Source organism: Fomitopsis serialis (assembly GCF_022376445.1).
Source record: "Fomitopsis serialis strain Sig1Antser10 chromosome Unknown B0H18scaffold_26, whole genome shotgun sequence".
NCBI classification, from domain to species: Eukaryota; Fungi; Basidiomycota; class Agaricomycetes; order Polyporales; family Fomitopsidaceae; genus Fomitopsis; species Fomitopsis serialis.
The window spans coordinates 117,176-131,889 of record NW_025954986.1 but is presented as its reverse complement, the minus strand read 5'-3'; the positions used below and the strand labels follow the sequence as shown (position 1 = coordinate 131,889).

Genomic DNA, 14,714 nt, shown 5'->3' with positions numbered 1-14,714 from the left:
CGCGCAACAGTCGATCTTCCCTGTAGCTATGACCAGCGGTTCTAGGACAGTGGCGCAGCCCAATCCACATCAGAAACTTTGCAGGAAATATGCCCCAGCCTTCTTCGACCCCTGGGATGCTTACGGCATCCTCGAAATGCCTTGCTGTTCAACAGCCTTTCTTCAAGTTGACTTCAACACAACAATTACTAGCTCGGATTGACACCTTTGTTGGATTTTTACCGAGTAACGAGGGGCATACAGGTGCGGCCATATTAAGCTTCATGCAGAGTCAGTCTGAAAGTTATCAGAAACACCAACGCCGGTGGAGACCACTCGAGGAGGAGGGCTTCCACGAGGCGCTCGAGGACACGATCACGAGACCGAATCCCGTGTGGGCGCCTAGGCGCGTCCTTCATCCCTATCCGGTGGCCCTTATCCTTCAACGTGAGGTGGGTTCTACAACAACCATGCCTTGTCTGTCGAATGGCTCGATTCTAGCGCTCACCTTGTATAGATGATATCTGAGGTATCCAGTATCCGTAGTGACCGGTCGCCTTGTAATCCCTTAGGTGGTGAACGCGACATAACAACGAGTTTGTTATGCGCCACAGCGGCCATGCTTCTTGACGCCGGAATAAAAGACGTATTGTGGCCCTACACTTTTCTCTCGATCGCATTGTCAGTCCCATTCTCTGCCCCTCTGCAAGCCTCCACCGACACCCCTCCTCAAGTTGCATCCTGCCTCATTCGCAAGCATCCCCCTTCCCAAGTCGTTTCCCGCGCTCAACGCTCAACAACTCCCGCTCCAAGATCGCTCCGTCTTCCACATAAACCATGTCCGCGTGGCCCTACGCTGATTCAATCTTACTCGACCCCACCCTCCCCGCCACACCGACCTGGCTCCCCGAAGGCACGACCCGCGCCGAGGTCCGCCAGCTCCTCACGTTCTTCCTCTCCCACCTCGCCTCCGCGGTGTTCCGCTCGCGCTTCCCGCCCGACAAGACCCCGGGCCCGATGCGGTCCAAGATCCCGCCGGAGCTGCGCCCGGTGTACAGGGCCCTCCGCGCATGGCTGCGCGGGTGGGCGGGCTACCTCGAGCAGCACTACCGCTCCCCAGCGGAGATCGCGGAGGATAATTGGCATTGGGGCGCGGAGCTGCGGTGGTGGCCCGGGACGCCGGAGCTGGCGAGGCTGGCGCACCAAATGCCCTTTCGGGTGGTCCCGAGGCAGCCGGGGTGCGTGCGCTTTGTCCTTCTGTGCTGCGGGGTGCGTGCTGACGATGGTGTGGCTGTGTTGTGCGGATAGGTGGGTGCGCGTGTCGTGGTACTACGACATCAAGGAGATGTTTCCCGACGCGAGGGTGCACCCCGAGATGTACGTCCACCTACAGCTCGAGCCCGACGGGAGCCTCAAGATCGGGGACGTGCGCCGCAAGTGGGGCATGGAGAACATGTGTGTGAGTGGCACCGTTCTCTGCCACACGAAGCGCGTATGTATGGGTGGATATCTGACACGTCTTCCGTGCAGTTCGTCGAGTGGAACTCACAGAGGATCTCCCTGTGGCCCTCCGCGGACGACGAAACCCTGAGCGCCATCGCCGTGCAACACCTTCTGTCCACGCGCGAGCAGTATCCCTACCTCCGCGTCATCGGTACGTCCTCCCCTCTCTCCCCATACTCCAACCCCAACCCCAACTCACCTTCCTCCCACACCGCAGAACGCCCCTCCGCCGAACGACGCACCGTCCGCCTGCACCGCGCCAACCTCCTCAAATCGCACAACCGCCCCCGGCCCCTGCGCATCTACCTCCGCCTGCGCCACATCTACCTCCTCGCCGCCAAGTTCTGGTTCCGCCTCCACTACCGCTTCCTCCGCCTCCACTACCCGTTCCTGCTCAGCACGCCCGTGCGCGAGCGGCTCGCGGTCACGTGCGCGACCGTGGTATGCGTCGCCGTGCTCGCGCTCGCGGTCTGCGCGGTGTGGTGGGCGTGGACGGCGGCGATCGCGGAGCGTGTGGGGTACGTGTCGGGGAGGGTCGTGGACGGAGTTGTCGCGTGGGCGGGGGAACACCCGCTCGTCGGGCTCGTGGCGGGGTGGGCGTCGGCGGCGGTGGGCGCGCTGCCGATGCGCGCATTCTGGGCGGCGACGCTCCCGGTGTGGGGCCCATTCTGGCTCGTGAAGAGCGTGCTGATGGGCGTGTGGTGGCTGGCGACTGCGCTGCTCTGGACGGCGATGGCGGGTATGAGATGGGGCGCGTTGGGTGTGCGTGTGCATGTGAAGGCGGCGGCGGCGGCACTGCAATCGTGCTTGGTACGGGAAAATATAGCCTGATTGTAGACGCGAAGGGTATATGGTAGGCGTGTGTGGTCGTCCTTTGGGTCTCCGTCTTGCTCTGTCGCTGTGGTGTTGACTTATGAATTGTTATATGCTTGTGCCCTACGGAGGCACGGACCTAGTTGTATGCCTCTCCTGTCATTGTACTCATTGTATGTTCTCCTGTACTTGCTACTATGCCTATGCTCTTCCTTGATGAATTACATGACATCTATCCATTCAACCAAGACAAGCATTGGGGAGCCTATTGGAGCATGCCCGAGCTTCATTTAGGTGCTCGTGGCATCCTGGACCTTAAGACCCAGCTCGTACCCATGGATTTAAGTTCACATACGCCCGCTCTGCGGAGCGCACTGGCAAATACGAGCCGCGATACTTCGGTGATTGCTTGGACCGCAACATGCATATGAATGCGAGGGAATGTAATCTGTTTGAAGCGAACATAGACATTCGAGGTGGAGCACCAGGATGTCAAACTTGATACCTAAGGCCTTCAGATATAACGGATCTTTTCCCGCGGCAAGTTGTGATCACCGCCCCTCAAGGACTTTCGCTCCTCCGATACCGTCCTCCGACACATCGACACTATACATGAATTAATGACGACAACACAAAAATATAGGGCTTACGGCCATGTCAGCACGTAGAACGACCACTCGCTGATGTAGACGGTAGATGTTGTACAATAAGCCACAGATCATCGCCTTGACCTGCTGGGCCATCGTCGGTGCGCAATGAGAACACAGCCTGAGGCCGGTGGCTTGGACCTGCACACTAATTGGGCTTCAAATAATATTAATTGTCCGCGTCACGAGGAAATCACCTACCTCGCTAGTGCTTGTCGAGCTTGGGCAATATAATGAGGGTCGTGTAGCAGCCCCTTCTCAACTGTAGACTCCAAAAACTCCTCGGTGCCAATGTCTCCTCGAGATCCCTGCACTGGGATGATGGGAATTGCGACGACAGGACAGATGAGAGAATGAAGGTCACGACGACCAGCTCGAGACCTATCCCCAAGGCCTTGCTGAACCGCAGTTCAGCGGACATCTCGGACCAACGTGTTTGAAGGCGGGAGAGGGATGCTAACCGAGAGAGCGTCAAGATCGTGCACGGCTTCCGATGCGATGAGACTGAGAGTTGGCCGTCCGAACCTCAGCCGTGGGGCTACTTGAGCACATACGACGACGGCCGGCAACCACTGCGCAAGAACATGAGGCTTACGCTCCGTAAAGGTGTGGTTGTTGAGCGTGATCGGCGTGTTTCTGCACAGCCTCATGGCCCGTGCGCAAGCTTGACAGAAAGAAGCCTGCACGTACTTAGCGCCGGGTGAGACGTGTGAGTCTGACGTCAGGCATCAGGACAATTGCGCTGAAGTCTGAGTCTGATTTGAAGGCCCCTGCGCTCTCCCTGCACGTCGGGCTCGTCAGTAATACTCCTTGAACATCGCCCATCCTAAAACAGATCTGCGAAACGGTAGTTTTCAGCCTCAAGAACGAGAGCGAATCGCAGCGGCGCACCTGACATTTAAGTCGACTGAGCCTGATATGAAGAAGAGATGCCTCGAGATGCCCTGCTAGCGTAGGTTTGCCTCGTCTACTGCCGACAGGCGGAGGAAACGTCCTTCCATTAGACAAAGGGGACCGGACGATCGTTGGGTATATCGGAGAGGCGAAGTGAAATTGATGCCTCGGTCTATGTTGCGGGGAGGGGGCGGAGACACCGGACAAAGAACACCCATAGGCAGGTGAGTAACAGAGAGAACCGCATGATACGTTATGCTCAGAACAGGAAGCGAACCCGCGAGACACCCATTGATTCCTGGTAGAGCTGTACAATTTGAATACAATGTGAATAATGATACCTGTTGAGCCGATAGTTGTGACAAAGCGCCGAAAGCAATGATGACCAGCCGAGAGGTGGAATGGGGTCTCGTGTCGTGAGCGAGCAACCTGGCAGAAACCTAAGGTCAGTGCCGCGGCGGATGTATGTATAACGCGACTGACAGAAGACTATGCTACCAGTTTCTTCATGCGATAAACACCTTCTCTTGCCATGTGAACAGCATTGTTCAGCATCCATTCAGGAGTGCTCTCGCCACGCGGCCGCAACCTTGCGCGCCATTGGACGGGGTCTACCGTAGACCGGATGCCCTGGAAAAACACCACCGCCTCGTCGGCAGTCAGCCGTTCTTCGGGTATCTTCCGAGTCATGCCGTCGATGAGAGACTCGAGCATCTTGAAGTCGTTGTATTTCTGCGGATTTTCAGCTCATGGGACTGCATCCACGCCACCTCCGTACGCTTACCTGGACGAAGTGCTTCCTATACAGATTTCCGAGTATGAATATGTCGACCTTAAATGCATTGTATGGAGCGCGGTCAGATAGCTCCGGTACCTCCTTGTCCCTTCCATCCAGACCCAAGACCAGAGGGGGTGCACCGACGGGAAGAAGGATGAGATTCCGAAGTCGATGTAATAGTATCGAACAGGGTGGTCCAGGCGGGAGCGTGGTACGATGTCATATATCGCATCCGTGGACAGGTCCCGGCTGACTGGGTGGTGGCCCTCAGGGTATAAAGGTCGACCGTCCATCATGATGTTAGCGCCTGCACAGTCTCTGTATGACTTAGATGAGTGGACAGTCGCACAGCAAGAGACACTTACCGATGCGCTACTCGATGCCGATGCAGAAACGATATCCCCTTTAGATTTGGTCAACGAATCCGCAACGCGAAGACGCTTGTGGTGGAACCTACCTCGAGTGTCTGGCTGATGAAGTCGATGACTTCGCCAAGAGCCATGAATGGAGGATCATCAAACGGGCGTAGATATTGCATGATCATCAGCATCTTCTTCGGCTCGAAAGGGTCTGGCAAGACGTCAAAGACCGATACACAGTGATTGTGAGGATCTTTGGCCAGAGTCGCAGAGGAAAGGTATTGAGCAATGGCAACTTCTCTCGTGTCTTTCTTCACCATCTTGATCGTTACTACCGCACCGTCTCTCTTTCGTACGGCGTCCATGATGTGGTAACGCTAATAGATCCGGGCATCTGGAGACCGCTCGAGCAGACGAAGGACTAGACATACCTCGCTCATTATCGAGTCCTCGCAGAATAATGGGTTGAGCCTGGTTCCCAGCCATGACGGGCTCCAGTTCGCGTGATAGCGTGGTCTTAGTGAATAACCGGCAGAGAACAGACAAGATTCGCGTGCACTCCACCAGCGTTCGTCCGGAGAAAGCGCGTAGCTGCCTTCACGCGTTGATTTCTCGAATATCTGAGCGGCTTCCTCTGTGAGATAGACATAGTAAGGCAGTTTCGATGGTTTCCTCGCAGAGCCGTCGGGGTAAGCATTGTCTGGAGGGCTGATGGACATCAGTACCGATGAACAACTAGCTGGCCGGCAGTGGTGGCTACACGCCCGGATCTCGATCGCTGGCACTTGCCGTGCAACCATGTGACTGCAATAGTATTGGGGAGCAACTACCATACTCGAATGGCGGCATCGTTGAGCTTGCGTATGATGCCTGGCACGCTGCCGCATCCCTTCTTGGGCCCTTCTCCATTGTCATTTTCTACGGGGCAGTGCTGATCTGCTACTGTTTTTGGTTAGCGAAGAGCGATCTTGCCATGCGGTCTCCCGATGTTCATCTGGCACCTCATGTTACCCTTGAGCGCGAGGTGGAGGCTGCACTGGATATAAGTGCAGTCGCCGGCTGCTCAGGACTCGGACGGTCTCGCGATCTCCTCGTACCGAGCCACTCCGCGCGACCAGCTCTCAAGGGACCTCAACACGATGTCTGACAGTTTCAACATCGACACATGGACGTGGATCACTGGTGCCATCAGCCTCGCCACTGTGTTACCTCTACTCTACACTTTTGTCATGACCCAAATCCCCTTGACGAAGGTGAAAGCTCTCGAAGAGGCCATAGATGATACGAAGGATCTCCTCGACTCTGTGATCGAAAGAGGACTACTTTCGGATGTGGGTTACATCGCTAAGAGCAAGCTAGCTCTAATCAGGTATGTTACCGATATCTTGATCGACTTTGTTGCCTTACCTGATGGCCATCGTTGCCTAGCATTGAGGGGCATGCGATTGACTTCAAACTATCCGCATACTCTGCAAAGACCCTTGGACAACAAATCAAGGGCATGGTCACGGGCGTGTCTTACGGTATCTATCGATTATGCCAGCAAGTCAACAAACTACGCGCCGACATCTCTGTAAGTCTGGTGAATCTTGTTCGTTCTCTCTATGCTAATCTATATGTACGCCAGGAAACGACATCTCAAGCACAGATGCGTCTACAAAGCGAGGGGCGCGCGCCTTTGCTCTCGGCCGATGACGCCACATCGACGACTGCACCGTCACCCCGTACCCAGGAAACACCAGAGCTCGAAAAACACTCCGTGGATATCGCCGACCTTGACGACCCGTACGTGCGTACTGTGGAGCTATCGTACGAGCAGTACGAGCATTCCGCCCTATTCGACAAGGAAGCTCGATGGTCGATGTCAACAGATACCCGTAAGCACTCGCGGTTACTTGTGCTATGATAATGTCTGATAGCATGCAGAACACGAACACGCGGTCCACTCCGCGGCAGCTGAGCCCGATGCCTGAGCTCGCCGCTACGAGTGGCATCCGTCATACCCGCGAGACAGCCACAGGGCTCTCGCAAGCATTATTGGATTCCCTCTACTATGTACGTTCGATGCATCATCTCATTATTAACGTGAATCTATCATTAGAATGTATACATCTCTGCTTCGAGAGTAGCATCCTATTTATCTGCCCTGCACAGCAACTGGATGTAGCGATTGTCTTGAACCTCGCGACCTCTAAGTATGTTGTAAAAGGACGACTTTTCCTTGAGATTGCTAGCAGGTCTATCCATGGCTTATTGGGAGAGGTCTCACTAGTCGGCTCTGAAAGGGCTGATTTCGAGTGAATTCTGCTTTTACGATGTCTTGAAGCACCGAGTCATCCAGTAGCCTACGAATACGCAGTCAAATTCGCGGTCAAAATCAGCGAACCCAGTAGGGCGCCTAGATTGTCCGGCGAGATCTCGGCAACCACCGAAGCCGATCATGACTCCCGCCTCGTCCTCCTCCTCGTCCTCCTACGCCTCATCGCTCCTCCTCCTCCTCCTCCTCCTCCTCCTCCTCCTCGTCACCCCTCATCTTCGTCCTGCTTTTTCTGGCTGTCAAGACTCAGGCCGCCGTTGCTACTCTATTGCGCCGATCACGGCGTCCTCCAAAGTGGGTCATGCGTTCGACGGCACTCTGTCCTCGGCGCGAAATCCTGCACGCGTTCTTTGCCAAACCTCGAGCACGACTGTACAGTGACATAGCTGCACGACCTGATTCACGGTTCTTTTCTGTACAAAGAGAACTCTCCGCTCCGGTATCATCAAAGTCCACGTCGGACCCGATTATAGAGATACCCAAGTCCTCCATCTATGCTCCGGGCGACCCAAACACCGCCGAGCCTATCCTCCGTGACATCTCTTGGACGGTCCAGCCCTTCGAATCCTGGGCCGTTATATCCGCAGGCCACGGTACATCCAAACGCGCTCTATTCGAGTCACTCCTTGGTTCTCGCCGTCTGCACCCGAACCCGCCTCGCGGGATCTTCCCCTTCCTAGGTCACCGACCACCAGAGCACTATGTCCGGTTTGCGGGGAGCACGAGGGGCCAGAAGGGCGGAGAGTTTTTTGACTACACTGCGAGGTACGGTGCAATGCGGGATGGTGACGGGCAGACCCTGCGGGAAACGTACTTTCCGGACTTAGTGGAACACTCTGATGCGGATCACCACCATCATGGCACACCCTCGCGAAAGATTGCGAGGCTCCGACGGCTGGTTGATGAGCTGCACCTCAACCCGCTGCTTGACCTGCCGCTCATTGCGTTGAGCAATGGCCAGACGCGGAGGGCACGTCTTGCGCGGGCCCTCCTCGCGCGACCTGCTCTGCTCATATTGGATGAGCCTCTGAGTGCGTGTGCTCCCCGTCGAAGCTTAGTTTGTGTACTCACGCGCACTGCAGCTGGTCTGGACGTGGAAACGCGAGCCGTCATATCTGACTTCCTCCACCGGAAACACTCATCCACTGAGCCTGATACCCCCCATGTTCTGCTCGGCATGCGAGCCAAGGACCCGATTCCTGACTGGATAACTCACGTCGCGCTCGTGACGCCCGAACAGACCATACGCACGGGCACGACGGAAGAAATGCACGAGGCGATACATGAGCAGCGACACACAGCTGTCGCCATGTCCGGCGGTGGTGCCAAACACGGCGAACGGCAGCGCGGCTTCGAGCTCGCGAAGATCGACAACCTGAGTGTGACCTACGGCAGCCGGCAGGTGCTGAAGAGCGTGAGTTGGACGATCCACGAGAACTCGCGGTGGCACCTGATGGGCGAGAACGGCGCGGGGAAGACGACGCTGCTCGCGATGCTCACGGGCGAGCACCCGCTGTCGTACGCGCAGAGCGAGAGGCTCCAGCTGCTGGGCCGCCCGCGCGCGAGCTGGCCGACGCTCCAGCTCAATACGCGCATCGGGCGCGTCAGCCCCGAGCTGCACGCCGCGTTCCCGCGAAGGCACGGCATGACGGTGTGGGACGTCATTGGGACGGGGTTCGGCGGTGTGTTCGTGCCCCGCGGAAGGATGCGCGTCGGAGTGGGCTACGACACCGCGCAGGAGCTCGAGCCCGGTGGTCTCGAGGAGAAGTGGCGAATCGAGCGTGTGTGGGAGGTGCTCGAGGGCCTTGGGCCGCGCGCGTGGAAGGGGCGCGTGCCCGACGGGTCGTACAGCGCGCCGGAGGACGTCGCGTTTGCGAAGCGCCACTTCATCGACCTCACCCCTGGTGAGCAGGGCATGGTTCTGCTGATGCGCGCGCTCGTGGGGCGGCCGCCGATCGTGCTGCTGGATGAGGTGTGGGCGGGGATGGACGAGGGGATGGTGGAGGCGGTCTGGCGGTACTTAGCGGACGGTGCGGGAGGACTGCTACCGACGCAGGCGTGCGTGGTGATCAGTCATTGGGAAGACGAGGTGCCTTGGACCAAGGCGGACGGGGTCAGGAGACTCTTGTTGAAGGATGGCGTAGCACAGGAAGTCATTGCTTGAACGTCGTGGAGCTATCTCTGCTACGACAATCAACTAGGTCTAAGCCGTTCACAGCTCTCACAGAGCTTGTACAATTTTCCTTCGTGAAGACGGCTCGCAAGGACCTCATGGGCACCTATATAGCATCCATCGTGGTGACTCAACAGTGTTTATTGCTGTTTGCGAGATAGTGGGCGATGGCGCGTTTCGCGCAAACGCGATGCCCGACCATCTGTCCCGCATAACTCGCGAATGCGGACACGGATCCCCTTACATGTTTATAGGTGTTGAATATGCTCGACCGAGGGGAGTTGTGCAGCCGGGCTGAGTGCCTGTCTAGCCCATGAAACTAGAAGAATATAAAGAGTGACTGCGTGGATAGCTGTGGTATAACATGCAATGATGTACTAGATGTGTGCCCCATGATTTTTGCGTCAGCAGCGTGTCGTTGAGCGATGCCGAGTGGGCCATCCTGGCGCTCAAATGAAGTGCTTGCCGCGGCATTTGGCGACGACCGTGTCGTTGGAACATTCACTGACGTCTCTGCAGCGTGTTTCTAGATTCAAACCGCCCAATAAATCCTTCAAGCATACCTAAGGCACCAACGACGGTATGTAATGTTGAGCTCAAGCTATCATAATGCAAGTACCCATTAGGATTGCTCGAGCGCCGGTCGGACACCGACCGGGCCCGACATCGCAAGATGACACTGCTACTTACCAGAAAAGACCTGGGGTACACGTCATGGAACATGTCACACCATGGGTATCTTATCCAGTTGTGATCACAGCTCGTTATCCATGTGCTAGGTGTGCTTCTTTGCCCAAGAGGCCCCCTCGCGGACGGTCTTGCACGAATTAAACAAATTCACAGACTAAGTATGGGGTGCAAATCTCCTCATCGAGTACATCAAGAATATATATCCGATGATGGCCGTCCGCCTTCGTGAATCATGCAGGACTAAAAACTGGGGATCGCATTTGTGCGAAACGCGTTTGAAACGCGCCACCGCCAACTATTTCGCAAACGGCAATAATTCAAGCGCCCATGTCAAGCGTTCAATATAAATTCCGAAAATGGTTTAGTGTCCATCCCCGCAGACGCGTTTCCTTGGCGCCTTCGTCGCGCGTCGCTCCTATCGGCCGAAATGTTGTCCCGACAATGTCCCTTCCAACCTGCGGTGCAAACGACATGTCGCATCTTCTCCATTTTATCCACACCACGCAACCGCGAGGTCTGACTCACGCTGGCGTCTCGCCGCGTACTGCAGGGGTTATAAACGCGTGCAGCGAACAGAAAACTATACCTCAGCTTAGGAGGTTCGAGTGCTAACACGCTACACAGTTGACCAGAACGAACTTTCACCCACTTCAGACGCGTCCAACCAGGACGGAAGTACTTTAGTCATGGCGACGTTCGCGCAGAAGACGTTTGACGCGGTGCGGTACGCCGCAGGTACGCGTTTCCCTGATCACCACCTCGTGCGTTCTACTGCACGCTGACATCTGTACCTTAGCGCGTCCTACCTACCCCAAGCAGTTATACGACTTCCTCTTCGCCCACCACGGACGCGACCCGCGCGCGCGATGGGACACCGCGCTCGACTTGGGCTGCGGCACCGGTGCGTGTTGAGGTCCCCTTGTACTTTCTAACTCACCAATCCTTTGAACAGGCCAAGCGACGCTTGAGCTGACCCCCTTCAAGAATGTCATCGGGTCAGACCCCTCAGAGGGCATGCTCGTGCAAGCACGCGAGGTAGTCAAGTCGCGCCCGGAGCTCGACAGGCCGGGGCGGTTCAAGTTCGTACAGAGCGCGGCGGAGGAGCTGGGCTGGCTGGAGGAAGGGAGCGTGGATCTGATCGTCTCCGGTGCGTAATAATCAACATGATCCAATACTCCGATTCTAAATCGCCGTGGACGGAATGTAGCCCAAGCCGCGCACTGGTTCGACTGGGCCAAGCTCTGGCCCGAAGCCGCGCGCGTCCTCAAGCCCGGAGGCACCCTCGCCGCCTGGGTAAGCCGTCTTTTCGCCTCCGCACCATACGCAGTTGCTCACAGCGCTACCAGGGCTACTCGCAATTCCGACTCCCGCAATACCCCTCCCTCACGCCGCTCATCCACGAGTACTGCCAAGGCACGGACCCGCTGCACTCCGTCGGGCCATACTGGGAGCGACCGGGGCGAACCATCGTCGACGATCACCTGCAGGCAATTCCAGACCCGCGCACCCTCTCCGCCGCGTCCTGGGCGGACTTTGAACGCGTCTACTTCACGCGGCCGCACCACGCGCTGCCGGAGGCGCGCCCGTCGATCCTGCGGACGCGCACGACGTGGGCGGGCATGCTCGCATACTTGCAGACGTTCTCCGCGCTGCACACCATGAAAGCGAAGGTGCCAGAGGCCGCGGACGTGGAGGTGCGGTTTTGGCGTAAGCTGAGGGAGGAGGTGGCGCGATTGGAAGGGAAGGATGGGGGCGAGGCGGGGGAGGGCGAGGAGGTGGAGGTGGAGTGGCCGATGGCGGTGTTGCTTGCGAGGAGGGCGTGAAGATGAAGTGGGTGGCTTTGGGATGTATTTGTCGTCGTTTCTGACGTTGAATGCGCAGGTTCTGCCTATTTTGTGTTTGAGGTTGTCAGTCAGCGCCAGTGGGCAATTGCCATCCGTCCACCGCGGACGCTTGTTTACCGCCATGGGTGACACTCAAACACTTCCACCGAGGCTTCGACTGGGCAGCGTTGGTATAATGCACTCACAGTCATTGTGGTCCCAGTACTACGGGTTTAGCTCTGTTGATTATATGATTATGATTTCTCAGGGATATCAGCGCTTCCGAGCAAAGAAAATGATGATTGATTTGACAACTGAACTCCGTCAACACTCATAACGGAGCTCGTTCCCCCGGGAGGGCTCGTCGCTGACGAGCCCTGTGCAGACCTTCTCGTGGTCCGGGGGGTAAGTAACCCTCTCAAGGGCGAAACGAACATGCACTTTAGGCCCCGTTCGGTGAGCGAAACCCAGCGAGACTCGGACGCGTCTCGCGCAGAGTCTCGAGTCTCTGCTTACAATAGCAAATATGTACAAATATTAGCCACAGTAACACAGAGTCACGACGCACGCCCGCGTTTGCATCCTCGCATACAAACCATGCCTCCGCCGCCGCCCGACTGGCAGCGAGAGCGCCGCCTACTCATTCTGAGAGCTGCCCTCTTCATCTATGTCGTCTATACTGCTATATTTGTTGCACTTCAACCGTTCGTGGCCAGGGAACCATGGCATACATCTGCTCTCACAGGTGAAGCCTGGGTCCTCGAGTTACTCCTTGGTCATCCCGAGCGTATCTATTCCGAACTCGGTGTCCATCACCATGTCTTCTATGGCCTCATTGATGAGCTCAAGGCCAATGGATACGGTGATTCCCGTCATGTTTCTCTGGAGGAACAGCTTGCTATATTCCTGTATGCATGTGTAACGGGATTATCAATCCGTCACCTCGGAGAGCGTTTCCAACGGTCCAACGAGACCATCTCAGTGTAGGTGATCTTGTCTGTCTGCTAATACAGCTTCTGATGTGCTGTTCAGCTATTTCCGGCGCATGCTCAATTTCTTTTCGTCTCCACAATTCTACGAGAAATGGGTCCGTCTCCCATCACCCGATGATCCCATTCCTCCACGTATACAGGACGACCCTCGCTTCTTCCCTTGGTTCCGCAATGCAGTTGGCGCCATGGATGGTACACAGATCCACGCCACAGTTGCAGTCGAGGACCGCCACGGTGCCCGTAACCGGAAGGGGTCAATAACATCAGGAAAACCTGAATTCCCTAATGAGATGTAATTTGGGTATATGAGACATATTTTCATACAATTAGAACAAATTAGAAGCATTAGGCATTATTCAGAATTCCTTTACCCCCAACATAATTAGTACTAATTAGTCCCTAATGATGTCCTAATGAGCTCTAATGTGAGCTACATGAGGTGTAATCCTCCGACAATCCTGTATACATTAGCCATGATCCTCCACCATGAGTCCTCAATACATTGAGTAGGGGAGAGTGAGCACATGCCTGGCCATCTCACACAACAACAACAACAACAACATATGAATCAAAGACTGTATTCCACATGCATATCTACTGAGAAACAACAGTGCACATAGTATTCTATCCTACCCTCAGCCTAAGACGTGTCGTCTGCCTGCCCGCTTACCTGTACGTGCACCCGCTGGCTCACCTACACACGTGCTCCCTCTCGTTTACCTGCTCACCCGCCTGTGTGTGCGTTCGGTATTAGCCCTGTCTGCGCGCTGGGCATTTGCCCAGTACACTCACGGTTGCCACACTCGTTTGCCTGCCCCTCTGTGAGTTCTCCCGTCCGCGAGTGCTCCCATCCGCGAGTCCGCTTGCTCGTCCGTCTGCCCGCTGACGCGACCGAAAAGAACACAAAAGCCACACAAAAACCCAACCGTGAGGTCGAGCAGTGGTATGCGAGGCCTCTGCGTCTATGTGATGTACGGGGGACTGTACAGTGGTCTAGGTAAGAAGGAGGAGGACGGACAAGACTCCGAACGACGTGGGAGAGCTTCGAAGATGTCGAAGACTGTTCGAAGACGAGGGCTAAGCCTCGGAGGTAGGAGGGAGGGTTTCGACAGACGTGTCGAACGAACGGTGACAAGAGAGGCGAGCGACGGCAGGAGAAGAAGTGTAGAGCCTCTCGGGGCAACTACGAGCTGGCGAACGTACTGGCGAACTGACTGACTGACTTCGAACGTACTGACTGACTGGCGAACTTGCTGACTTTCGAACGTACTGGCTGGCTGACGAACCTCGCCGGCGCGAGGTGAGATTGAGAGGGTAGGGGGGTCTCTGAGATTCGAAGGGAACAAGTCCCAGAGTATATACAGGAAAATACGGTCCGAAGACCAAGAGAGCCAAGAGAAATACAAGACATGATGAATGAAAGTGATAAGGAAAGCAGCCAATCGGAGAATGTCACAACGCTCGACCCGGACCTACTAACACATGAGAGAATCCAACTCGGCCTTCCGCAGGTTCCGCATAACGGGCGACCGTCCCCGAACGGCGAAGGACATAACCGGGGCCGGTGACAGTCCTCGAAGATATGAGACAGCTGCGGGAGTTCGCCTGACTTACACGAACATGCCGCACCTCGACCCAACTTCCGAAGCGTATGCTGCCCGCTACTACCGCCTCCTAGAGGTCCTCAAGACCGAGGGACTTGTCGAGCCGCGATACGATGCCAACAGTCCCGGAGAGTGGCTGGCT

General features: G+C 56.3%; 7 protein-coding genes across 7 annotated transcripts; 5 read left to right on the top strand and 2 right to left on the bottom strand.

Moving 5' to 3' along the window:
- Positions 1 to 598: 598 nt before the first annotated feature.
- Positions 599 to 2,539, top strand: B0H18DRAFT_1001958 (uncharacterized protein; the record flags this gene model as incomplete). The annotated part of the gene is made up of 5 exons (XM_048028341.1): positions 599 to 712; positions 910 to 1,217; positions 1,288 to 1,438; positions 1,510 to 1,633; positions 1,700 to 2,539. The coding sequence occupies 5 exons, from the start codon at positions 599 to 601 to the stop codon at positions 2,311 to 2,313; spliced, it is 1,311 nt and encodes a 436-aa protein (XP_047894382.1). The 3' UTR covers positions 2,314 to 2,539.
- An 88-nt stretch (positions 2,540 to 2,627) lies between these two features.
- On the bottom strand, positions 2,628 to 3,649 carry B0H18DRAFT_1001951 (uncharacterized protein). Its single transcript, XM_048028340.1, has 4 exons — positions 3,404 to 3,649; positions 3,144 to 3,340; positions 2,946 to 3,090; positions 2,628 to 2,901 (listed from the first exon to the last, which is right to left on the bottom strand). The coding sequence occupies exons 1-4, from the start codon at positions 3,590 to 3,592 to the stop codon at positions 2,857 to 2,859; spliced, it is 576 nt and encodes a 191-aa protein (XP_047894381.1). The 5' UTR covers positions 3,593 to 3,649; the 3' UTR covers positions 2,628 to 2,856.
- A 425-nt stretch (positions 3,650 to 4,074) lies between these two features.
- B0H18DRAFT_1001949 (kinase-like domain-containing protein) lies at positions 4,075 to 5,703 on the bottom strand. Its single transcript, XM_048028339.1, has 7 exons — positions 5,405 to 5,703; positions 5,072 to 5,350; positions 4,980 to 5,017; positions 4,759 to 4,932; positions 4,621 to 4,720; positions 4,320 to 4,568; positions 4,075 to 4,265 (listed from the first exon to the last, which is right to left on the bottom strand). Exons 1-6 carry the CDS (start codon positions 5,690 to 5,692, stop codon positions 4,326 to 4,328), a joined length of 1,122 nt encoding a protein of 373 aa, XP_047894380.1. The 5' UTR covers positions 5,693 to 5,703; the 3' UTR covers positions 4,075 to 4,265; positions 4,320 to 4,325.
- Positions 5,704 to 5,816: 113 nt separating this feature from the next.
- B0H18DRAFT_271942 (uncharacterized protein) lies at positions 5,817 to 7,269 on the top strand. Its single transcript, XM_048037357.1, has 3 exons — positions 5,817 to 6,342; positions 6,402 to 6,850; positions 6,900 to 7,269. The coding sequence occupies exons 1-3, from the start codon at positions 6,113 to 6,115 to the stop codon at positions 6,944 to 6,946; spliced, it is 726 nt and encodes a 241-aa protein (XP_047894379.1). The 5' UTR covers positions 5,817 to 6,112; the 3' UTR covers positions 6,947 to 7,269.
- Positions 7,270 to 7,367: 98 nt separating this feature from the next.
- On the top strand, positions 7,368 to 9,855 carry B0H18DRAFT_1001943 (P-loop containing nucleoside triphosphate hydrolase protein). Its single transcript, XM_048028338.1, has 2 exons — positions 7,368 to 8,321; positions 8,373 to 9,855. Exons 1-2 carry the CDS (start codon positions 7,592 to 7,594, stop codon positions 9,452 to 9,454), a joined length of 1,812 nt encoding a protein of 603 aa, XP_047894378.1. The 5' UTR covers positions 7,368 to 7,591; the 3' UTR covers positions 9,455 to 9,855.
- Positions 9,856 to 10,839: 984 nt separating this feature from the next.
- B0H18DRAFT_875262 (S-adenosyl-L-methionine-dependent methyltransferase) lies at positions 10,840 to 11,976 on the top strand (the record flags this gene model as incomplete). Its single annotated transcript, XM_048040410.1, has 5 exons — positions 10,840 to 10,888; positions 10,950 to 11,054; positions 11,106 to 11,300; positions 11,361 to 11,446; positions 11,500 to 11,976. 5 exons carry the CDS (start codon positions 10,840 to 10,842, stop codon positions 11,974 to 11,976), a joined length of 912 nt encoding a protein of 303 aa, XP_047894377.1.
- Positions 11,909 to 12,295, top strand: B0H18DRAFT_1001938 (uncharacterized protein; the record flags this gene model as incomplete). The annotated part of the gene is made up of 1 exon (XM_048028337.1): positions 11,909 to 12,295. A coding segment is annotated over exon 1 (252 nt), but the record flags the coding sequence as incomplete, so codon positions are not given.
- Positions 12,296 to 14,714: the final 2,419 nt, after the last annotated feature.